Source organism: Brassica napus, chromosome C2 (genome assembly GCF_020379485.1).
Source record: "Brassica napus cultivar Da-Ae chromosome C2, Da-Ae, whole genome shotgun sequence".
NCBI classification, from domain to species: Eukaryota; Viridiplantae; Streptophyta; class Magnoliopsida; order Brassicales; family Brassicaceae; genus Brassica; species Brassica napus.
In genome coordinates this window covers 3,063,536-3,087,337 of record NC_063445.1, presented here as the reverse complement: position 1 = coordinate 3,087,337, position 23,802 = coordinate 3,063,536, and the positions used below count along the sequence as shown (strand labels likewise).

Here is a 23,802-nt window from a genome sequence, read left to right as displayed (position 1 = left end):
AACAATATAGATCTCTTGATTGTGCTTTTGTCCTCATTATGATGTTTGGATCTATTGGCATTGACCATTTAGTTTCAATAAAAAAAACATTATTGCTCAGTAAAAAGAGAAAAAAAAAACATGTTATAAATGATACAACGAGAGAACAAGAAAAATAAAAACAACGACAGAAACTAAGTGGTAAGTACATTCACTCGTCTCGTTCAAACTATATTTAGCCGATCTCTGTTCTAATCAGACAGAAATAACAAAAAAATATAATAAACGAATATGACTTTTAATAAAAACACCAACGAGTAATGTTTCTTGAGAAGCACTCAATGAACCAAACCCTATCATGGAAAACTGAAAGACCCTCCGATCTCAGTATTACCAGCCGGTGGATTAATAGCAACCCAAAGAAGGGAGATCGTGATGGCAATAAGACCAGCCCACACATAAACAATCGTCGGTGTTCTTCCTCTTCTTCCCATCAACCCTTTAGCAAAAGGATAAAGATGAGCCAACACCCAGAAGCTAAAGAACACTCCTCCTATCAACTTACTCCACTGAGGAACCACAGCGTAGATCGTCCTGCTGAATCCCACCGCAATAGCGATCAGATTCACCATCATGATCGTTATAGGAGGGATCATAAGCGAAGTCCATTTGACCATGTACAAATCCGCAAACTCATCGTCCACGTCATCTCCTCCAGACTTGGTAGTGAGAGTGAATGAGATCTCAACTCCAGCTATGACTTTGAGCAAACCTTGAAGCACAGCTGCGAGATGAGCACTTGTTCCTCCAATGAGCCAAAACTGTTCGTTTCTCCACCATTCTTCTAACGAAATCCCCGACCATTTGATCTCCAGCAAGGCGAGTAAGCAGAGAGTGATGGAGATGATGAGAAGGTAGACGAGGAACGTGACATTAAGCGTCTGGACAATGAACTGACCAGAGAAGAGAGACAGAGCAGGGAGGAAACAGTATACGATAAGAAAGATCGATGTAAACGGGTAGATACCGACGTTTAAGTAAGCGATTCTCTGGAGGATCTTCATCTTAGGGCTAGCGAGAAGCGCGTTGTTACGCGAAAAGAAGATCTCAACAGATCCGGTAGCCCAACGGAGAACCTGGTGAAGCCTATCCGTCAAGTTAATAGGTGCCGTGCCTCTGAAGGCATCCCGCTTCGTCACGCAGTAAACTGACTTCCAACCTCGGTTATGCATTCTATAGCCCGTCACAACGTCTTCGGTGACCGACCCGTAGATCCAGCCGATACGCGACCCCCACTCGGTCTTATCCTCGTACCAGCACGAGATAACAGCTATAGCTTCAGCTACAGTGGACGCGTCCAGAAGCTCACGAGGAATCGTGAGCGCGCCTGGCGGGCGCCCGTTTTTAACAGACGGGTGGTCCGCCAAAGGCCTGCCTTGGAACTCAGCAACGGGGATGGAGTCGAGGAGGAACGTCGAGTTACCGAACTTTTTGGGGACTAAGTAAAGACTCATCTCCTCGTCATCATACTCACCCATCCGCAGAGCTATGTTCTCCTCAGGGATGTGATTCTTCTTCTTCTTGCCGCGAGGGAAACAACAACCGCAACAGCCAGAGGAACGTTCTCTGGACCGAGGCGGGTCGAACCCGTAAAGAGCTATTCTCCTGAAGAGACAACCGGTTCCGACGTAAACCGGGCCCATAAGCCCATCGAGAGCTCTCATGTTGACATCAAAGAAGACGGTGTTGTGGTTAGCATATCGATCAGAGGGGTCGATACCTTCGAACCGTTGCGGGAACTGGACGTAGCAGAGACGGTCGCCTCCTCGGTCCATCATGAAGCACATACCTTCTCGCATTGCCTCGGAGTTGTATATGTAATGGTCACAGTCGAGATTGAGTATGAATGCTCCGTTTGACATGACGGCAGAAGCTCTTACTAGTGCGTTCATGGCTCCTGCCTTCTTGTTGTGATCATAGCCAGGACGTTTCTCACGGGAGACATAAACAAGGAGAGGGAGACGAATGTCCACATCGTTTAGATCAATAAAACCTTCGGAGTCTCCATGTAGTGGCTCATCACTAGGTGGCTTCAACATCACCTGACATCAGTTGAGACAAAAATGAGATGTTGATCCATTGTCTGAAATACGGATGGGCTTGGTTTTCCGTTCTGTTCCGGTTCGTTTTATTTGGTTTTAGAGATATAAGAACCATTTCGTTATTTATAAAATTCGGTTTGGTTTCGGTTCATTTAGAGTAATAATGTTAGAAACTAGATAATATCTGATAAAATTTCGGGTTTCTAGTAATTTTGGATAATTCAATATAAATTTAAATATTTCAGATAACAATTATTAGGATAATTAAGTTCTTTCGGATAATTTTAAAATGATTCGGATAAAAAAAATTTGGTCAATTTGGTTTTTAGAATAGTACCGTTTATAAATAGGCTTTTAAAAAAAATATTGTTAATTTTAAAACTAAGTATAATTAGTATTTTAAGTATATAGACTATATTTTAGATATTCAGATACTCATTATGTTCTCGGTTTGGTTTTCGATTTTATATGTCCATGCCTAGTCTGAAACTTGACGTCCAAGAAAATTAAAAAAGGGATTAGTAATCAACTTTATACCTGAATGATACCAGCGTGGTCACCTTTGGCGTGGTCACTAGCAGAAGTCAACCAAGTTCCAGGCCAGTGAGTACCATCAGCCATCCACGTAGCTTTCTTAATCTTAACAGGCTCCAAAAGCTCATCGTCTCTGTTCTGCCTCTGCATCTTCATGGCTTTAATCTCTTCTCTAGCGTGATAAGCATCAGAACGTCTCCTGATGGAGTCAGGCAAGCTGTTAATCCTGACTTTGAACTCATCGTACTCACGCTTAACACGTCTCCTATCCTTGACGAAGTCAGGTTTCACTTTGTTCTTGTAAGGATCTCTCTTTAAGCTAAAGTAAGAGTCAGGATTCCTCGGCTCTATCGTGTGTTTACGACAGAAAGGAACCCAAATGTTTGCAAAGCTAGCAGCTTCAGCCATGGCTTCAAACGTTAGAAGCGCTCCTCCATCATCTGATACGTAGCAAGCAAGCTTCTCACAAGGATAATCAGCAGCTAGGATCGATAAAATGGTGTTGGCAGTGACCAGAGGAGGTTCTTTCTCGGGATCTGCTGTAGAGACAAACACATCGAGACCAGGAAGGTCTGACTTTCCTGTCGGGTTGCTTGGTGTTGGGGTTTCGAACTTCTCCTTAAGGACTTGGAGATCAGTGGAACGGTTAACGGGGCATAGCTTGGGGAGCTGATCAAGAAGCCAAGAGAAGGCGAACCAAAGCTCGCAAACTACAGACATTCCCCATAACCATATAGCATCTTGGTTTTGATGCTTAATCCTCCAAGACAAGAACAATGCAAGTACAACCACACGGATCAATATCAAAAGCCTGCGAGAAAAGAAATAACATTTTTATTAAGATATATATATATTTTGAATGTCATGAGGTTTTTACAGAAACTATGTTATATATCATTAGTTTCGTCTAAGGCATAAACACATTTATCCGGAATTCAAGAACCTAACCGAACCGAAAAAGAGGTTTGGTTCCGGATTGGATCATAAATCAACCCAAACGGATTCTATATTTTTAGAACCAAAGAACCGGAACCAAATCAAGAACCAAACGGATATCAAAATTTCTATGATATAATTTATATACTTATATATATTAAATATATTTAGTGAAATGATAAAATAATTTTAAAATATTATTTATATACCAAAATACCAAAAAATGAATTGTCAGAATTTTTTTTAATTCAAAATAATAGAATTATCCGAAATATTCAAAATTTTTATCCGAAAATTCAAAACATCTGATATTTAATCCGAAAACCGATTTTGACATTTTAACCCAAATTAGCCAAAAAAAAAACGGAACAAATTGAAACCAGATGCAAATTATGTCGGATATTAGCCGGTTTCTAACTTTGTTACCTGGACCGAACCGAGAACAAAAAATCCCAACCGGAACCAAAACCGAACCAAAATCGAATGCCCATGGCTAGTTTTGTCCCAGCGGTTATTCGAACTGACACTTATGTCTATTAAGAGCTTACAGAACTGGATTAAAAGTGAAGATCTAAATACTTTTGTCTGTTACCTGTATGGACTAAGAACAGCAGCAGGAATATTCAGCTTCCTAGTAAGTGGCTTCCAAGGCTTGCTCATCAAATCTTGAGTCTCCATACCATCACCATCTCCATCCTTACCGCTCCCAAAGTTCCCATCCTTCGTCCAAAACGCATTCCCATAACCATAAGTCCCACTGGTCTCAAACAGCCACTGGTTCTGATCAAAATCTCCGGTCTGACTCCTCACCATAGCCGACTTATTATTCGACTTCATCAACGACAGTCTCCTCTCCATCTTCGACCCGCCGCCCTCGCCCCCGGGAAGCCTCTGCTGATCACCCTGGTCGGTCATATCCGTGTTCTTGTACGGCTCTTTACACCCGGGGCAGATCCCACCACCCGTCTTAACCGCATCCACGAAGCAGTCTCTACAGATTTTGAAGTCACATTCACAAGGGAGAAGGTCTTGGCCTCTCCCGTCGGTCATCACCTTAGCATCACAGCCAGGGATGGCGCAGGAGGATCCTTTAGCGCCAGCCATCTGCGGGTGGTTGGTCTCGGTTTCGATCACTTTGTCCATGAGGTGAGCCTTGGTGGTGCTGTTGAATCCTCCGGTGAACATGGAGTTGGAGACGTACTGCTCTTCGACTTTTTGGGATATGGAAGGGTCCGTTGTCTGGTTGTCTGGCGTCGGAGGCATGTGGACGGTGTAGTTGTTGAAGTCGACGCTGCCAATTTCGCTGTCGAGGTCGTCTCTGGAGTAGTTGACATAGCGGCCGGAGTTGGTTCTTCGGGCGAATGTGACTGTGTTGGGAACGTAAGGTCTTGGTGGATCGGTGGCATCGGAGTTGTTTGATAGGTTTGATGGAATTTTACTGAAATGTTTATTTGATGCCATTTCTTGGCAGATCCCTGAGGAAGCAAGTGAAATAACAGATGCTTAGAAAAGAAAAAAACAAAGACATATAAATACTTATAATATAGAAAAAAATCTTAAAACCTTAATTTCATTACAAGAAACAGATTACTACATGGATCTAAAGGGTTCAATAAATAACAACAACAATCTATTTCAAATTCGAAAACGAAAGTACAACATAAAAAGGCATATTTACTCTAAAAAGAAGAGCTTTATGTAGTTTTCAAAATTTTAAATCCGAGGAAATTCAATACATGTTCCTTCAGCACCAGAAGTGATAAAGAGACAGAGAGAAAGAGAAAAATGAGATAACGTTCAGACAAGAAGAGACGATCGCACCACGAACTTATAGGAAAATAATTAAAAAAGTAAACAAAAACCCACGATTGGTTACCTTTAAGAGTACGTGACAGAGGGAAGAGAGAATCAGAAGAAACTCAGATCTTCGGGTTATAAGAACAGACGGAAGAAAAAAATACTTTGTAATTAACAAATCTGTCGGAATGGTTCAACGCGGTCCAGTCGTGCCAGCCAACTTGAGATGAGAGGCATTTGAGAATTTGAGAAGATAGTGAAAGGAAGAAAGACTTGAATAAGAAGAGGGGGAAGAAAGTAACTTAGTCGTGAGCAAGTACTCGAGCACTCCTCCTGCTAATAAAATAAGTATTTAATATCCTATTCAAAGATCTTAAGCTTTGTTGAATAGAGAAGAGAGATAATCGAGAGGGAGGATCTCAGCTCGATTTCAATTTTATTACTGAAAGTAAAAAGAAGTTTTGACGCGGAGACAGCGGATACGAAGGTGGACCACCGCCGAGAAACAAGTGGACGGATCAGACTTTTAATTCTTTTTTGGTTATGGCTGAAGTTTACTTTTCCGGACAAGGTAGAAAGTACAAAGGACTATTTAACTTCTTGTCAGATTATTTATATTTATCTTTTATATTTATTTAGGTGAAAACTGAAATTAACAAACAATGTTGCTATTCCTCCTATATTCCCATTTTTGTATATATGTTCGATTCAAAGTTTCTTTTCTCTCATATACTGATTGAAATAAAATAAAGGAAACTAATCATTTTAAAATATGTGATTTGGTACGATATAGAAGATTTCCAGTTTTTAAAGAAAAAAAATGTCGTAGGGACTTAAAAACGTGTAAGCACACCTTGAAATAGAAGAGATGGAAAGATGAAAAAGAAAAGAAAATGAAGATGGTATTTTGGGAAAATTTTCAGAGGAAGTAAAATACGCGGTCGTCGGGACTTTTATGATATTCAAAGCATATTATTAATGATCTAATGGTATAAAATAAATTACATGTGTACGTAACGCAGCTTTGGTCAACACTTCCATATTTAAGAGAGTAAAATACTAACACCCAATAATTCTCGTAATACTATTAGTTATCAAAACACACACGTAGTAACGTCTGTCTACCCCCATGTCTTCTATTTTCAAACCTGAATTTATTTTTATTTTGAAAATATCTGCGAGTATAATAAACATTCATCTTATACGCAAAATGAATCCATAATACACACCATCTTAGACCAGATTATTTCCTGGGTCGGATATGAAATAGTAAGAACTGGTGAAATTGTACATGATGAGTCTACTACTGTTACTACATTATCCAGGGGGGACTTCCAAGACTGAAAACGTGAAGTGTGGTGATGGCTCTTAAGACAAGACAGGACTCAACGAATTGGCGGCTGTAGTAGAGTTAGGCCTCCAGCAATCACATCTGCAAATACTCCTAGATCCTTTCACAACCCGTAGTGATCTCCTCGTGTGAAGCTTGATGTTCACCAGCTTTCCTGCTATCTGTCATTGCACCAAGCTTTTCTCAGTCTAAGACTTTTGACATTGCATTACGTTTAACACCAACTTTATGGTGATTGAAGGCAAAAAGATGTAAACAACATCCTCTGGGTAAGTACGTACCATTCTCCATGTCAAATCCTCTGGACCTAATGGCTGAGCTGGACTCGAATATACGAAATGCCGCGAGTACTGGAAAATATGAAAATAACCATACTACTTAGAAGATATAGAGATCCACCAATGCGTGTAAGGAAAATTATGAACGTTGGTTCGTGTCATTTTGAAAGTTGGACTTACTTGAGCAAGGCTACTCTGGAATTTCTTGACTTGGGATGGTATAAAGCTTCTCAGATGATTGACAAGCCACCCTGGTTGTATTGCATCACTAGAAGAAACAATCACTGCCACCTAAGAGGAACAAATAAATAAATATAGGGCCAAGAAGATAGTAGCTACACAGACCTTGCTACCAATGTAATAGTTTTTTCTTTCTTTGACATATACCTTCTTGTAATCAAGTATTCCTTCGAAAGGAAGTTCCAACTCGTCACTGACTATAACAGGTATACATCCACTGACTATGGCATCAAACAGTCTTGCAGAGGAAGGTGTGTCACCAGCCGGACACAAACAGAATAAAGATCTGCTAGAAAGGCAGACACAGTTAGAAGAAAAAAACTGTGTCGCAACCAAACGGTTAGGAAGCAACCTAGTGCTTACCTACGCATACCGCCCTGAGCTGCTAATTTTCCACCTTCTCCGGAAGTTCCCTCAGTGATGATTACATCCTTAACACCACTTAGCTCTGCACCAAGCTTGGCACGTATTTTACCTCCCTAAGACAGCATTTCAATAGCCAAATCATGAGAGACCAAATTTGTAAAGCAAGACAGAGGTATGGGACTCTTACAGCGTTTCTCTTAAGCCGCCCTCGGAAAAAAAGAAGAGTGGTCCTCTTTGGTGCACTCTCTGACAAGCATTTGTCATCACATCTATCAACATTGGGTACATAAGGAAGAATCAGGTCTTTCTCAAGTGAGACTTGCCCAGGCTTATACCTACAAGACCAAAGTTCAAAACAGAATCAACAAAGTACACCTAGGAGATCAGACTACATGACTAAGAAGATCTGGAGTTACCAGTTCCCAGTGGAGTCCATATCAGGTAAAAGCCAGATTGCGTTCTTCACAAATTTGCGAACGGTCTTAAAAGACCAGGGATGATGAATAGGAAAGATATGATCCCTTCCCTCAGATCTTTTCCAAGCAGGCTGATCAGTGACCCACTTCAATGCTTCCTACACTCACAAAAGTAACTTTCTAACTAAAACGGAAGCTTAGCTCTCTAATGTAAGAAACATAAAACAATCAAAGCTCACTCACACCCTATAGAATGCTTTGCACTGCTGCTTCTCCAACAAGAAGAAGCTGATCGTAGTGAAAAACGGAACATAGAAAAAATCAGCTTCATGCTGCTGATGGACCCTCACCACACTCTTCAAACGCCTCTCGGATTCAGGAGAGATCAGATCAGCCCATAGCCAATAATCAACAGAGTGCTGCATTATACACAAATGAATGAGAAACAATTACACAAAGCCTGATCACAAAGTGTAGGGCTCTAATTCAATCAATCGTCTATCAAAATCATTTAAAGCTTTCTTCTTTTATCTCTCTCTCTCGTGATTGTTTTCAACAAAGTCTCAGACTTTAAGGATCTAAAGTAGTCAATCAAGTAGCTAATTCAACCAATCGTCTATCAAAATCATTTAAAGCTTTCTTCTTTTATCTCTCTCTGACTCTCTCGTGTGATTGTTTTCAACAAAGTCTCAGACTTTAAGTAGTTACCTGCTCGATAAGGCGATGGACAGGGCTACCGTTAGAAGTGGCGTTCGAAGTCTCTTTGTAAGTATTGCGAAACAGCCAGAGGAGATCGAAAGTGAACTTCTTTGGCATCTCGTACACGTAGACCTTAACCGGAAACCCGATTGGATAAACCGGGTCTTCGATCAACAATCGATTCTCTCTTTCGAACACCTTCTCATCGAGTTTTTTAAGATCATCGTCATCGCTCTCGCCATGTACAGTGTCGTCTCTAATTGAGAGCTTCGGGGCCTTGTGGATCAGGAATTGCTCAAGGGAGGCGACGAAGGACGTTTCTGTTCGGTCGGATTTGTTTGGATTGGAGATGGAAGGGCGGGAGGAGGAAGAGAAGGTGTAGAGGATGACGAGTAGAGAGATTGAGAAGAGGAGAAGCGTGAAGATTAGAGTTTTCGATCTGGGTCTGTGGGGAGTGTGATGACGTTGATTCCCAACCATTGCGAGATCGGATTCCTCTATACGAGTTCGATTACTAACTTCTGTTACTCGGCCAACGAAGAAGACGACGAGACTGTTCATTTCGGTTTTTGATTTCTGATTTTTGGTTTGGTTTGGTTTATTTGGGATTAAGAAATTAGATTGGACCGGGTGGATTGAACTCATTGATTGTGTGGGTCTAAATGAGATAGCCCTTTATCAGGCCCACGAGGTTAGTGTTAGTGGGACTTAGATTTTTATAGAGTTTGTTGATTTTAAAAGTTGAGAGATTTGTTAAATTTGGAAAGAGATGTAGAGAATTTTGTATGTTGTGAAAATCTATGAAAATAAAGTAATGTAATGATTCTAAGAATTCAAGGTAAACATGTAGTATTCTCAAAATCTTAATTTGTGAGTTAAAATGATAAGAATTTAACTCCCAATAACACTTACTTTAATAGATTTGTAGAATCATTAAAATTTAAACTTTTTGAATAACAAATGATTTTGTATAGAATTATAGAATCATCAAACCAATAACAATAGATTTTAATGAGAATATGAGAATCTATAAACCAATAACACTAGATTTAGACTCATTATAAATCTCATCCCCACTAACACGTACCCCTAAAAGAAAGCAAGATCAATAACGTTCCCAGGACCTCTTTTCCTCTCCTTTTTTCAATTTTCATAACCATGAATTTTTCTAATAATAACTGCAATTACAAAAAAAAATTGTCACTGGTTTAGAATTATAGAAATAGTTTAATTCATTAGATTATATATCTATATTTAGTATTACTTCTTGTTTTTTATTATGTGTAACATGGATTCCACTTGTCATCTTACTTCTCGTCTGACGTGATAAATAAGGTGTGTTATTTCAATCATTCGCCATTGTTATTGGCAGTTCAAGGAAAAAAAATTAAGGTGAATGTATTTGATAAAAAAAAGAAGGTGAATGTAAAAACCACGAGCTCCAACCAAGGAAAGCAAAAAATGGGGGAGAAGCAAGAAGCTTAGATGCTGCTGGAGTCACGACCAAAGATAAAGCGTCGAACCCAGTCAGAGACTACAAGCGACCTTGTGCGCCAGCTCACCAGCTTGCTTGCGTAAACCGAGTACCACAGCCACTGGCTGCTGTGACCAATGGAGACCCAATCCCCAGGCAGTTCAGCTGCTGTCTGTTCCCCTCCAAGCGGAGCAAACGATCCAAAATGTCTGTACCTAAACGGCTGGAACCGGTGTCGACCTTCTCCTCTGAACCTCAATGGTCCCTCTGGCTTCTTCTCACATTTCTCCATTTTGTTGAAGCACTTTGCAAGGTACTTCCCTTGTTGTGATGCAACCTGTTAATATAATCAAGATTCAGAACGAGAGATACAACATTTGAGTACAATACTGTGTCTAGTAGAAGAAGCTTTACCTGTGCAGTAGCTGGAAGATTCTTCATTTGAGTATCAACTTCTGAGAGAGCTTGCTTAAACGTTTCGATGCTGAGCTCTGTGTTATCGCCATTCGCACTCTTGAGCAAGTTTGCAATGTTTCTAAGTTTCTTCTTCTTCAAGTAAAGCTCCACTTGAGGGTACCTCTGGCATATGTCTTTCACCACACCTTTGAACTCTTTCTTGTTCAATGTTCCTGTCTCTCCCTTCTGCTTTACCGAATATTGCAGCTATATCTTCCTGACAAACATAACCAAACATTAAACTCTGACAAGTCACTCATCGTTTGATACATGACACAAGGAAATACATATAGAAGTAGGGCTGAATTTTGAACCAAACCAAACCGAAATGTTTCGTTGGTTCGGTTGGATTCAGTGGGACTTTTTAAAAAAGTTCAGTTTCTAATCGGTTACTTCGATTTTTTTTTTAACTAAAAACAATAATAACCAAACTATACCAAAAACTCGAACCAAACTAGCCAGTTTTCAAACAGAAATAACCGAACTAACTGAATTAAACAAAATTTATCCAAAATTTGAACACAACTAAACCAAAATATAACCAACTAAACGAACTAACAAAATACTGAACTGAACCAAATCGAACTTTATTTCTGGTTAATTTGGTAAAATTTATGTTGAACCAACCCACAAGCCTATATAGAAGTGTTGAAACGTTACCATGACTCTACGTTGGTTGATGGTTGCAGTGTCACCTAAAGCATAGACACTGTCACATCCCTCCACTCTAAGCCATTCATCAGTTGCCAAGACACGTCTCTGACCCTGTAACACATATACTCAGTAATCCACTTAGATGGACAAGAACCAAATGATTTGATTATAGTCAAGCTCGATATGAAGTCTAACCTGACCAATCTGATGCATAAAGTCCTTGATAACAGGACGTGAACCAATACCTGTCGACCACACAACCATACCATAAGGCTCAGACACAACTTCACCACTTCCCCTTTCCTTTGTAGATATCTCATCAGCAGTCACTCCAACAACCATAGACTTCGTCTTCAAATCAATACCGTCTCTCTGGAACTTCTCCTCAGCAAAAGCAGTGATCCTCTTGTCAAACATGTTGAGAATGTGGTCGCCTGCTTCGAGAAGAGTGATTCTCGTGAACTCTTGCACCTTTGGGTATATCTTAGCCACATCCTCGACCAAGAAGTCATGTAGCTCAGCTGAGAACTCGACACCGGTTGGTCCTCCACCGACCACAACGAAGTGAAGAATCTTTTTCCTCTCTTCTTCGGTTAGATCAGGAAGAGACGCTCTCTCGAAACAGTTTATGACTGAGCGACGGATCTTGAGAGCATCGTCTGCTTCCTTGAGGAAATGGGCGTGCTCCTCAACTCCAGGGGTGTTGAATGTGTTAGGCTTGGCTCCAACCGCTACGACTAGAATGTCGTAGTCCATGTCAAACTCTGTTGTGCCTTTGAGGCTTGTGCTATCCTTTGACTTGCAATGGATCTTCTTGTTGGATGGATCGATCTTGACACACTCTGCCTCTGTGTACTCAAATCCTTTCTGAGATAGATTAGCACAGAATCAGACAAAAACATGAAAATGTAATGAAATATAAGAGTAGAATAACATATAAATATTAACTGTAAAATAAAAAGTGAATAAAAATTAGTTTATAAAAATGATAAAATATCTTAATTGAATTTTATATTATTATAATTTAGATACAAATAAACCACTACAAAAATATGTTTTTCTAAATAAAAATTATTTGTAAGTTTATAAAAATATTAAATGATTAATAAATATTTTTCGAACCTACCTTGCGCATAAGGCCACGGATGGGTTCAACAATGCTACGAGCTTCAACGGTGCCGTTGGTGACACTTGGCAAGAGAGGCGTGAAGAGGAAAAAGTTGCGAGGAGAGACAACTTGAACGTCGTAGTTAGGGTTGTTGAAGTGGCTCAAGAAGCTGTAGCCGCTCCAGCCACTCCCGAGAACAACCACCTTCTTCTTCTTGATTTCTTGGCCATCTGCTGTTAATGTACGCTTCGATGGACTCGAGTCTGAATACACTAGTAGACCGCCACCGCTGGAGAAAAAAAAGACATGATACGACAAAGGTCAGAGAGAGATGACAAAGACAGAAAAAATCATAAGATGTTATGAAAACCAGATCTAATGAACCAGTCAAAGTATATTTATACACGTTTATAAGAGCTAAACGAGGTGTGTAAATAATATATATAGGAAGAAAGAAGAATGGAATGGTGAAGCACATGTAAAGGAAACTAAAGGAGAGACCTGCAGGTACTGAGAAGAAGAAGCTTGGAAGCAGAAGGGTAAGCCTTGAAGAAGCTGTAAGCTCTCTTGCAGAAGCTACGGGTACTCATGATGATTATGACGAATGTTTCTGCAAATTTCTCAGCCTCCAAAATAAATATAAACTTTGGAAAAGAGGCTACCAATGTGAATAAGCAGAACTGGAAACTATAAAACCCTACGTTTTTAAAAAGTAGAGAGGCTAAAGCAAAGAAAGGAAAGACGGTGAGGTTTTTAGGAAAATTGGAGTAATGCCCAAGTAAATAAGGAATATATCATTTAATATTATTCTCGTTTAACTCCTCCAAAATATGGAAGGACATGTTTTTTTTTAGGTTTGACTTTTCTTAAACTTGAATAGTCGCGACATTTTATATGTAGTTCAATGCCTACATCTACTACGTTCAGTATAATAACAGCACATCAATCTGAGTATCTGACATTAGCACAATGTTCGTTACTGATACTAGTTGGAACATGAAACCAAACAAAAGAGGCTCAGACTCATTAACTTCAATCCTTGCAAATAATGGTACAAGTAAGTGATCAAAAGGCTTTTCATTTCACAATCAAAGCTTGAAAAAAATTCCCAGATGAAGGCAAGAGATATGGTTTCAAGTGTAACGCTGATGCATCTACAAGAAGCTCTATCCATGCCCCTCAACGACCCAAAGTGTATGTTAGATTAGTGAATAACATCGAAAATGGATATAAGATTAGTATGATGTGAATTAACGCTGCTCCTTAACGACCCGAAAGAGATTAGTGAACACAATAACTTTTAAAAAAACCCCAACTAGGAATATAGAAGATGCAAACATATGTTTTATAATACATCCAAAAGACAAAAAAAAAAGAACAAGTTCCCAAAAGAAAAAAACACAACGTTTTCAGTGAAGCGGAGAATACCCTTCTGGTGCTTGCTGCTCTGACTGCGACGGTTGTGGTGGTTGCTCAGCTTCAACCTTTTCCTTTGTCTTCTGTCCAACCTCTCCAGCCGCTTTAGCAACTCTGTTGAACGCTCCTGCCGCCCAGCTCACACCCGTTAACACAAAGCGGTTTTTCATCACGGCGGTTCCCGCGCTGCTCACCGTCTGTTCCGCTGTCGCAAAGGCAGACTTGGTTCTCTCTGTGACTTGGAAGCTTTGGTCCACACCTTTGATCTTCTCGGTCACCAAGCTTGTACCCGCTGTGATTTTTTGGCTTAGACCGATTTTTTGGTCTATGGAAGCAACACCTGCGGTTGCGGTTGAAGTGAAACCGAGTTTCTCGTCAAAAGCCTTTGCTTTGCCGACGGCGTCTTTACCGAGGATGAAACCCTTTGCTAACATGGTGCTCACAACATCTTCTGCCTTCTGAACTACTGATTCCGCGACGCCCCCGCCACCGCTCTGTGTTTCCTGACAAATGAACACATATTAAAACTTTAGAGATTGCTGTTTAGACAGTCTGCTGTTACTAAAGAGTGTTAAAGATCGACTCAAGAGAGGTTTACATTTATGCAAGTTATTACAAATAATCAATGATTTATAAGTAACCAAACATCAACGGAAATGATTTCTGGCTCCTAATAAATGGAAAAAAAAAAATCATATCTATAATTAGATACGCTCAAGATGGAAAACCTTACAGCATGAGGGGCAGCAGGTGGAGTGTAGTTAGGAGCCATCTCAATGACGACGGACTGATCGGCAATACTTGCACCCTGAAAAACATCCCTAGTTGTTAGTATGATGATTGCAATTACTAGTGTTCAAGTTTTTGAAAGTTATAAAAAAAAAAACTAAGTTTACTTGTAGTTATCTACTCCAGATACATAATGGGTTCCATCAGGACAAAAAAAGTGGAAGTAATTCTTGAGAATAAAGCTAACAGTCATACTGAACTTAGCATATATATGTACTAGTTGAATGTATAATAAGGGGGAATAAGAGTGAACCCACTGATAAGAGCACAGCGGTCTCTGCTCCTTGAGGATCTTTGAATGTCACATAGGCACTATGCTCATCACTGCTAGTTAAAAAGAAAACAAAAGAAGCTTGGAGTAAATATAACATTAGGAGAAAACTTATCTAACGCTCCATTCCTTTCAAATGGCTTTTGATTTCACCATCACTTACTCAAACAAGAAACAACAACAGAAAGAAAAGAAAAAAACAAAAAGAAGCTATAGGGAATAAGCTAATTACTAACCTTTGGATGTCAATGCTTTCAACTTCACCGGAGAAAGAGAAGAACTCTTTGATATCATGCTCCGTTGCTCCTGAGGAGAGATTGCCAACTTTTACTGATCTTACCTATCATCACCAAGATTAAAAAGGGTTAAGATACATTAATGAAAACAATCAAATAAGTGTTTGATAAAACTCTCTGCATCCAAGTATATATATATAACCGATCAAAAGTTCCATATAATGACAAAGAAGCCTAGATTGACTGTGATCTTCACATTAATTAAACAACATAAAAAGAAGAGAACATCAACATAATGGCAGTTAAACATTCTAAAAATCAGATGATTTGTTTCCACAACCAAACTGAGTGAAAGCTAACTGCTAATCTCAACATCGTTCCACTCTCATCTCTCACTAATTTCGTCAAACAAATTCACAAAAACGGGAATCAAAATCATCTAACGGAATCAATCTAGAGTTCCCCATACACAGATCAACACCGATAGATACACAAATCAATCAGAATCGAATTAGCAAATAGCAGCAACCAAAATCAAGAACAAACCGCCATGGATGTTGTTGATCTTCGTAGCTGGGCTTTGTAACGCAGATTCAAGAGAAAACGCACTTCGAGATTGATGTGTATAGAGGACAAGGGGAAGCGCGTCTTGAAATGCCTTTTCTGATGACACTTCACGTGTGTGGGGGTTGCGTTACGCCGATTAAACCTATTTTAGTAATTTTAATCCTCTTAATGGGCCTTCTCTTAACAAAACGGGCTTTATATTCATCGCACTGGGCTTCATTGAAATTGACAGCGCGGCGCAGCCGGCCAACTCATTTTGTACGTACTTAATAAATGTTCCCTCCACCACCATATACGTACGTACACATGAGATAAATAAAAATTTGCTCTTTCCCAAATGAGGAAAATATAAACTCTCTGTATTATTATACACTCTCACATGTTATTATGGGTGTTTTGTATAAAGGAGGAGCTTGATTAATGTAGAATAAACTTGTTCTTTGTGGAATTTGAATCTTACTTATACATGCTTCATTGTTATGCAGCCATAATGCAGAGGAAGTGGATATTGAATCTTTAAGGACCTCCCAGCTACAAACTCGTCTTCTACAATCAAGGTGAGGAGTATGATCTGACTGTGTACTGTAGCATATTATTTTGCTAATTCACGTGATCCTTTATTTAGAATATACAGAACCCAAATGTGAGTCATGCATTCAGTTTGAGTCTACACTTTTTCTTTTCCTTAACTAAGTACTAACTGTAGCTTTAAATTGTGGATGTAAGTTTAAAATTGGGTTAACATAGTTTCCCAAGTTTTGTAAGGCCATGAAATCCCCCATTAGATCCATCTTCTCTGTTTGAGCATTTTGTGTTAACTCATATATCTTGCAGCGTCTTGCTATTAACATCTTATTATTCTCGTTCTAGGCAAGAAGTAGTGTTTCTAGATAACGAGATAACATTCAATGAAGCAATTATCGAGGAGAGAGAGCAAGGAATCAGGGAAATTCAAGAACAGATTGGCGAAGTGAATGAAATCTTCAAAGATCTAGCTGTTTTAGTAAACGATCAAGGAGTTATGATCGATAAGTAATCCCGTCAACCATTACTTCCTAGTCTCATTTGCCTCTTTAAAATCTAAGAAACACTATAATGTCTGTTTTGGCAGATGACATCAGCTCTAACATTGATAACTCACAAGCAGCAACTGCACAGGCCACTTCTCAACTCAGAAAAGCATCTAAATCTCAAAGAGCAAACTCATCTTTGGTATACTCTCTTAACTTTTCAGTTCTATGATTCTGTATTTTTAGCAGCTAAAGCTAAGTTTCGTGTGGTTTACACTTGTTGCAGACATGTCTTCTTATCCTCATTTTTGGGATTGTTCTACTTATTGTTATCATCGTTGTACTGGTCTGAGCATCAAACTCCTCCAAGCTTCAATCTTCAAGCATGAAACGAAGACTTGAGTCAAGGAAGCTATACAAATTACACACACTAAAGAAATATCTATTGTACAGATTCTTTTTACTCCATCGTCCTTCACATGTAATCAAATCGAACCTCAACTTCTCATCGTGTGAATCCTTTATGTAGTAATCCATCTTACCACTAGTGATACGGATGATGTTTTCACTCAAAAGTAACATGTATTAGAAACAAAGGCAGAGCAAAATATCCACTCAAAGATTTGATTATTCACAAGCATAGTGGTAATGATAGTCTCCTCTGAAGATCAACATCTACAGGAAATAACAACAATGCATATAACTTCCTCATGTTCTTACCTTCATTTCCTCTGTGCTTCTGAAGAAAGAAGTTCCATTTGTTCAGTAAGATGGTTCATTTCTTGTTGCTTCCACTCCTTCGGTTCTTGCTCCATTACCATCTCACAGTTCTCCACTGCTTCTGAAATAATGACGTCTCCTTCACCAATCACCGCGGTTTCATCAGCAAAGAACTGTTCCCAGAATGAATCTTGGACTCCTGGCAGCTTCGGGGCCTCGTTCTGTAACTCAGTCATCTCTCCCTCACCTACAGGAGAAACTTCATCGCTTTCTATTTCCAGCGAGCCACCTAAAGCAGCCATTATTGGATCGAAACACACTCCATCACCTGTCTCCAGTCCAACTAACTCAGATTCAGGGCTCCAAGAAGCTGCAGCTGCTACTCCTCCTTGGCTTGGACTTGGACCAGCTTGAAGATGATCCACCAAACCTGCCTCGTGTACTTGATTCATTGCTGAGTGAGCTGAGTTTGGAGAGTTAGAACTGGGAGCATCACTCAAGAGGAAACTCTCAGGATTGTTTGAAACCGGTGAGCTACTTCTATTTAAGACCTGTCTAAGCATAGTTTGTGCTGCTTCGTTTATAGACGGCTGGTACTTAACAATCTGACGGTTAAGCTCTCCACAACTCTCCTCTTCATCTCCAGGAAGTCTCCTCTTCTTGTTGCTTCCCTGAATATGCTTATTGCCATCATTATTCTGCTGCACCAACTGGTTTAAAAAGCCTGGACTCTGAACCGCTTTTGCTAGAAACGACATCGTTTGTTGTTGCCTCTGCTCCATCACCTGAACTTTCTGTCCCACGTTCTGCAGCTGGTGTTCCGTTGCTTGTTGCTGCTGCCTCAGCCTCACAAGCTCTTGCATAAGAACATTCTTGTCACGCTTGAGTCTTTCCACTTCTTCTTCTATTCCAAACTTCCCCACCTCCACACAAGCGCTAACAGATGAGTTCTGAACTTGAGTTTGTTGCTGATTCTGAGGCTTTCTCCTTACAATGCCCTTTAGTAGTTGCTTTTGGCCTCTTAAAAATCCTTCATTTGCAAATTCCCATTGATCTGGATCAACTTTTCTGAATCCCTAGACACAAGAGTACAGAGACACTATAAAGATCTAACAACCAAACCGCACATTAGATACAAAACATCTATGTAACCATCATATCAACTTACACTTTAAAGTTTAAACCTTTAAAAGCCAAATTGTAATACAAGAAAGAGTGATGCTTACGTATGTATTTAACTGCCTAACGAAGCTGGAGAAGTTATTGTGCTTGAAATGCTTAGGCAATAGCACTTTGGAGAACTCAGGGACGTTCCAGACGACGAAGCTGTTGTTCCCGCTGCTCCAGGACACGACCTCATTGGTCGAAGGGTCATCAACCATGTCGTAGGTTTTGCTCAAAAAGGGTGGCACTGAGCTCACCGGCGGAGGGATAGCCGGCGAGTTTGAGTTCTCAGACGGTGCGGATTGAACCGATTCCATAAAAGTTAAAAAGCAAGAGCTACTCCGCTAAAGCAGGCGATTGATTGGATGGCTAAGATTGATTCACGAGCTCAACACACATACAGAGAGACTCGCAAGAGAGAAAGACTCAACCTTTGATCTTTCAAGCTGAGGGAGAGAGAGAGAGACTTCTTGAAGAGGAAGCAGTCATGGTTCGGTTTGATTTAGCTCGGTTATGTCAAAGACCGGAGTAAACCGGATTTCAACTTTTTAATTCGGTAGAAGCTTTATCTGCATCTCATTACTTTTCCCACGTGGCAAATTATTGACCGTCGAATAAAATATTGTTCTTTAATCTAACGGCGCACGGTTATAGTTTAATTATAAATGCCACGTAGGATAAAAATCTTTCGTGGCTCTTATCTCTCTCTCACACTGGCTGACAGTCTTTGAATCGTTCACGAATTCAAGTGATGAATCCGGTCGCTGTTCATCGCGTTTCCTTCGACTGCGTTTCGCGTTTCAATTTGATCCGTCGAGAATCAGGCGGCGGCGGATTCTCCGGTGCTCGGATTGTGAATTCGCGTCCTCGGCGGCTGCATGCGGTTACGGCGAGTTTGATCACAAGCGCCGACTCGTTCGAGGTGGGGAGGCTTATCGGAAGCTACGGATTCATGAATGTAACTAGGTACCTCCTCACTTTGATTCATGAATCTCAAAATATCGAAATTATAGTGTGTATATGGAGGATATTAGGTGGAAGATGTATGTGTGAGTCTGTAGCTGTAGCTAGACGAATCGAGATCTCGTGAACTTTGATTCCTTTGAATCGAATTGAAATATGATTTCATTTGCTGTGAAGTTTGTTACATTGACTTACCTTATGATTATTTGTGCATCTTTCTTTTGCTAGATTCTGGTCTAGTTTCACTATTTTTTTACTGTTTTCTAAGCTTTCACCTCTTTTGTGCCCCCTAGTTATTCAGGGTTGCGGTCAGGAGATGAATTTGAATCTACATCCGATGATATTGGGAGATTAAAATCTCAGGACATTGGAGAAGGCGGTGTTAAGATCAGGTGCACTTTTTGGCGTTATGTAGACAATGCATTATACGGTGATATATTTGGTGAATTTAAAAAATGTATTAGTCATGGCAGTTTGTCTGCAGACTATACGAAGGAAGAATATCACAAGGTCCATTTCGAGGAACACCTATCACCTTTAAGGTGATTTTGCATTCTTCTTTCTTGTTTTCTCAGCAAGGATTGTTGTTTTTATCTGTTTTCATGAATCTGTCTATATCGTCAAGGCATATTTTGTTCCGACCTCCTTAGAGCATAAAGAACTTCATTTTTGATTTTAAGTTGCTTTCCGTTTGCACTTTTGTCTCTGTTAAGGTCTATCCCGGACAGCGTGCTGGTGGAATTGAGGCTGACATGATGGCCGCGAACGAGTTGAATGCACATTCTTTTCTCCAGGTTGGATAAATAGATATGCCTTAAAAAAAATTTTAATGGATTCTTAACAATTTCGTTTCACGGGGGAATAAATATTAGTGTAACATCTTCTTGTTCTGCTTGTCCTACGCAGAGCAATAAAAACCTACCTGCTAACCTGCTTATACTTGTTGGTGGCTTTGAGACACAGTTTGGGGAACAGGTTAGGCTTTACTCTTTGAAGTGTTGAACTTTGTTTTGTTGAGTCTAAGGCTGCGCAAGTATGTGGATATTTTGGCATAAGTTATGGAGCATCGGTTGAATTGATTCACATTTTGTAGTGGCTGGCTTTTCGTGACGGTGGTAAAGATAGTGCAGCTGATTACGCGCGAATCGCGAGTGAAAAAACATCAAGAGCTCGCTCACAAGGAGCATGGAATCCTTATGAAAAGGAGGTGACGATGAAACGAAGGAGAAATTTTGTCGTTACGATCCTACAAGGTGCAATGAAAGGTCTAGCCTTTATGCATGCCAATGATAGGTTACACCAAAGCCTCGGGCCCTCCTCGATTGTTCTCAAGTATGCCTCCCTTCGAGTATCTGAAAGTGCTTGCACACATCTCTCTCAATACAAGTGTATTATCTCTCTGCTAATCTAGTTGATTTTTTTATATGGTAAAATTATCTGAAGTACACCAGCGGAGAGAGAAGCCATGTATTTAATCCCGAGGCTGCGAGATCTAGCCTTTTCTGTTGACATAAGGTTCCACGCTTTCTCTTTTCACTCCATGATTGGTTGTTTATCCTCATAGCTTTCTGATATTCTTCAGCCATTTTGGTCTTGCTGTTTATAACTGGCCACAAGAATTTGTGTGAACTCATTGTTAATAGACAGAGCTTACCTTACAGGCCATCATGCTTGGAAGAAGGAGCGACCTCTGGTGCACTATCAGAGCAACTTTGGCGAAGGGCAACTGCTTCGGGCGCCTTCACAGTTTTTGAGAAGAGAGCTTTTGGGATTGCAGATGACATGTATTGCTTATACTTTCTATGTAGTTCATTTTCTAAGTTGCAAGTGTTACTTGATAGAGATATAGCGCACATTTTATTGTTTACAGATATGAAGCCGGTCTTCTCTTTGCATACTTGGCCTTTGTTCCGTTCTGTGAAGCAGGCGTAATGGATTCTCTTTCTCTTCAGGCAAGATTACCATATGACTGGATGCCATGCGAATGTTTTAAACAGCTTTGCATTTATATATAAGTTCGCATCTTTTGGCGTCTAGCATATCTCCGCATAGTGTTTGGTTAACCGTAGCTTAATCTGATGAACTGCAGAGACTACTGGAAAACACATTCCGGCTGGATATTGAGGCAGTAAGAGAGTAAGCCTCTTTGATAACAGTTTATTTAGTTAAAGAGCCGTTGTATTTTCAATTAATCGATTCTTCCTCCAAGTGTCTGTGTTAGGTATAGCCTGTGTTTCAAAAATCTCACTAAACTTTTTATACAGGTACTGTTTAGCTGATGAACGCCTTGAAGAAGCTGTTAAGTTTCTGGATTTTGGTGATAGAGCTGGTTGGGAATTGCTCCAGGTATTTAGTTGGTCAATGTTTCTCTCTGTAGGCTGAGAATCAAAAATATAAAAAATGTTTCATATTTCAGAAACGAGACTAAACTCTCGTGTGTATGTGTGGTGTTTTGGTAGGCAATGTTGAACGCTGACCACAGGAAACGGCCAATGGCGGAAGCTGTTCTTAGTCACCGATTCTTGAACGGCATTGTTAAATGATAGGAGAGAGAGATTATGTATTTAAGTAGTTATCCATACGATTATCAATTATTGGTTCATTTTCTGCAAATATATCTTTGGTTCTTCTATATCATTGATCAGTTTTTTCATGCCTTGGTCGCATAGTTTTACAGACAAAACATGAATCATTCTTTGTATGAGAAATTAAAAAAGAGTAGAGGTTCCGCGGCATTTCTTTAAACAAGCTACGAAGCAATCTCCGTCAGAGCCGCATTTGAGGCTACATTGTTGGTAGCAGTGAGCAATGTCTTGTGGTCGCGTTTCAGGTTCCTCCCTTTTGTATCATCGCAAATGAAGACAATATACATATATTAATACTTCTAATAAGAAAATAATTTTAAAAGAACGCTTTGACATAGAGGCAATACATACCCTGCGAGAGACGGTGGTGTGGGAACGTTAGTATCCATTCCATTACATGGTTTTAGACCACAGTTCATTATCACCAATACCATCATCACCATCATCATCATACACATTTTTCCTGCCATTTTTTTTTGCAACTTTTTTTTTTAAATCTCAACAGATATAAACTCAAAGGAAAAAGAAGTTCTCACAAAGCAAGATTGTTGTTTGTTGGTTGATTTGGTTTAACATATATATATAATGGATGAAAGTATGTATATTAATTTGGTAAAAAAATATATATATACAATTAAAAAGAAAGTATTCTTAAAAAATCTACCTATATATACTATTAAAAGGAAAATATTCTTAAAAAATCTATTTATAAGGTTATTGGACTATTTTATTAGACTGTACTGTTTTTTTTGGTCTTACCTTACATTTCTGTAACTATACAATAATCAATGCTCTTATTTACTATCCAATTTACTATGATACACCAAAGATTTATTCATAACTTCACTAGGGATTAACCCGGGCTACGCCCGGGATTTTTATTTTTTCTAATTTAAGTTGTTAAATTATTTATATTTAGGCTATGATATATATTTATATAAATGTTAAAATGCATATCATAATTAAAATTTATTTTTAAATTTTAAAATGTTAAATTAACATATTTTTTACTATTTAAATATTTTTTTGTAATTTTATTGGCTATCTAGTTATCATATTTAGCAAAACTATCTTTTGAGCGTTGGAATAAATGTTTTAGAGATTTTATTAAACTGCAGAGTATTTTCGGATCGACCACATGCTCAACATTCGATCGATCCGTAAAAAGATGGTCGATCTCCTTGGCCAGGTAAGTACAATTTTAGCAAAAATATCTTTTATTTTCAAATATTAAGTATATAATTATTCTTTTTAATATTTTTTAATTATATTTTTTGATTAAATTATTGTATTATAATGGTTATGTAAATATTTTTTGTGATGTTTGAATTTGTGTTGTTCGTATACTTAACCTAGATGATATTGATGTTAAACAATATATTGTTTTCTGGAAATAGAAAATAATGATACATCAAAACGTATCTAATACTTGTTAAATGATAGTATAATGTAAATTTCATCCATTATTTGAAAATAACCATTTGTTGTTTTTATTTTTATTTTAAATTAGAAATTATTTTTATTTAAAAACATTATTCATATATAATATAATAGTTTAAGTTTGGAAGATTAATCTATATATATAAATTATGTATATTTTTAAAAAAATAATTTAAGATATTATATATTGACTATCTGAATAAAAACTGAATTTATTATCTTGAAAATCATATATTTATAATTTTGTCTTC

General features: G+C 38.9%; 5 protein-coding genes, 1 long non-coding RNA gene and 1 pseudogene across 6 annotated transcripts; 1 reads left to right on the top strand and 6 right to left on the bottom strand.

The window, feature by feature from the left end:
• Nucleotides 1-52: 52 nt before the first annotated feature.
• LOC125575663 (cellulose synthase-like protein D2) lies at nt 53-5,050 on the bottom strand. Its single transcript, XM_048746420.1, has 3 exons — nt 4,144-5,050; nt 2,619-3,426; nt 53-2,081 (listed from the first exon to the last, which is right to left on the bottom strand). The coding sequence occupies exons 1-3, from the start codon at nt 5,010-5,012 to the stop codon at nt 336-338; spliced, it is 3,423 nt and encodes a 1,140-aa protein (XP_048602377.1). The 5' UTR covers nt 5,013-5,050; the 3' UTR covers nt 53-335.
• Nucleotides 5,051-6,534: 1,484 nt separating this feature from the next.
• LOC125581290 (probable arabinosyltransferase ARAD1) lies at nt 6,535-9,343 on the bottom strand. Its single transcript, XM_048746419.1, has 9 exons — nt 8,708-9,343; nt 8,245-8,418; nt 8,000-8,157; nt 7,771-7,918; nt 7,581-7,696; nt 7,365-7,503; nt 7,158-7,268; nt 6,981-7,049; nt 6,535-6,860 (listed from the first exon to the last, which is right to left on the bottom strand). Exons 1-9 carry the CDS (start codon nt 9,341-9,343, stop codon nt 6,717-6,719), a joined length of 1,695 nt encoding a protein of 564 aa, XP_048602376.1. The 3' UTR covers nt 6,535-6,716.
• An 809-nt stretch (nt 9,344-10,152) lies between these two features.
• On the bottom strand, nt 10,153-13,019 carry LOC125581289 (annotated as a pseudogene).
• A 648-nt stretch (nt 13,020-13,667) lies between these two features.
• On the bottom strand, nt 13,668-15,779 carry LOC106380422 (binding partner of ACD11 1). The gene is made up of 5 exons (XM_013820177.3): nt 15,649-15,779; nt 15,103-15,206; nt 14,853-14,919; nt 14,540-14,614; nt 13,668-14,309 (listed from the first exon to the last, which is right to left on the bottom strand). Exons 1-5 carry the CDS (start codon nt 15,652-15,654, stop codon nt 13,800-13,802), a joined length of 762 nt encoding a protein of 253 aa, XP_013675631.2. The 5' UTR covers nt 15,655-15,779; the 3' UTR covers nt 13,668-13,799.
• A 1,411-nt stretch (nt 15,780-17,190) lies between these two features.
• Nucleotides 17,191-19,059, bottom strand: LOC106380420 (heat stress transcription factor A-1b-like). Its single transcript, XM_013820173.3, has 2 exons — nt 18,626-19,059; nt 17,191-18,475 (listed from the first exon to the last, which is right to left on the bottom strand). Exons 1-2 carry the CDS (start codon nt 18,878-18,880, stop codon nt 17,402-17,404), a joined length of 1,329 nt encoding a protein of 442 aa, XP_013675627.2. The 5' UTR covers nt 18,881-19,059; the 3' UTR covers nt 17,191-17,401.
• A 211-nt stretch (nt 19,060-19,270) lies between these two features.
• On the top strand, nt 19,271-22,179 carry LOC106380418. The gene is made up of 12 exons (XM_048746418.1): nt 19,271-19,529; nt 19,820-19,918; nt 20,011-20,068; nt 20,240-20,320; nt 20,433-20,501; nt 20,620-20,858; nt 20,970-21,041; nt 21,188-21,310; nt 21,397-21,478; nt 21,616-21,662; nt 21,791-21,872; nt 21,986-22,179. The coding sequence occupies exons 1-12, from the start codon at nt 19,315-19,317 to the stop codon at nt 22,067-22,069; spliced, it is 1,251 nt and encodes a 416-aa protein (XP_048602375.1). The 5' UTR covers nt 19,271-19,314; the 3' UTR covers nt 22,070-22,179.
• LOC111202816 lies at nt 22,129-22,665 on the bottom strand. Its single transcript, XR_002655702.2, has 2 exons — nt 22,463-22,665; nt 22,129-22,364 (listed from the first exon to the last, which is right to left on the bottom strand). It is a non-coding gene; the product is annotated as an uncharacterized LOC111202816 (long non-coding RNA).
• Between the last annotated feature and the right edge of the window lie 1,137 nt (nt 22,666-23,802).

Coding starts and splice junctions, on each gene's coding strand:
- LOC125575663 (XM_048746420.1), bottom strand. CDS start 5,012: ATGGCATCAAATAAACATTTCAGTAAAATTCCATCAAACCTATCAAAC. Junction 3,427..4,143: donor GCTGTTCTTAGTCCATACAG/GTAACAGACAAA, acceptor CTTTTCTCGCAG/GCTTTTGATATTGATCCGTG. Junction 2,082..2,618: donor ACCACGCTGGTATCATTCAG/GTATAAAGTTGA, acceptor AACTGATGTCAG/GTGATGTTGAAGCCACCTAG.
- LOC125581290 (XM_048746419.1), bottom strand. CDS start 9,343: ATGAGTTCAATCCACCCGGTCCAATCTAATTTCTTAATCCCAAATAAA. Junction 8,158..8,244: donor AGTGCAAAGCATTCTATAGG/GTGTGAGTGAGC, acceptor TTGTGAGTGTAG/GAAGCATTGAAGTGGGTCAC. Junction 7,697..7,770: donor GGCGGCTTAAGAGAAACGCT/GTAAGAGTCCCA, acceptor ATGCTGTCTTAG/GGAGGTAAAATACGTGCCAA.
- LOC106380422 (XM_013820177.3), bottom strand. Junction 14,920..15,102: donor GAAAGCATTGACATCCAAAG/GTTAGTAATTAG, acceptor TTTAACTAGCAG/TGATGAGCATAGTGCCTATG. Junction 14,615..14,852: donor AGACCGCTGTGCTCTTATCA/GTGGGTTCACTC, acceptor GATGTTTTTCAG/GGTGCAAGTATTGCCGATCA.
- LOC106380420 (XM_013820173.3), bottom strand. CDS start 18,880: ATGGAATCGGTTCAATCCGCACCGTCTGAGAACTCAAACTCGCCGGCT. Junction 18,476..18,625: donor TTAGGCAGTTAAATACATAC/GTAAGCATCACT, acceptor TCTTGTGTCTAG/GGATTCAGAAAAGTTGATCC.
- LOC106380418 (XM_048746418.1), top strand. CDS start 19,315: ATGAATCCGGTCGCTGTTCATCGCGTTTCCTTCGACTGCGTTTCGCGT. Junction 20,069..20,239: donor GAACACCTATCACCTTTAAG/GTGATTTTGCAT, acceptor GTCTCTGTTAAG/GTCTATCCCGGACAGCGTGC. Junction 21,479..21,615: donor TGGATTCTCTTTCTCTTCAG/GCAAGATTACCA, acceptor GATGAACTGCAG/AGACTACTGGAAAACACATT.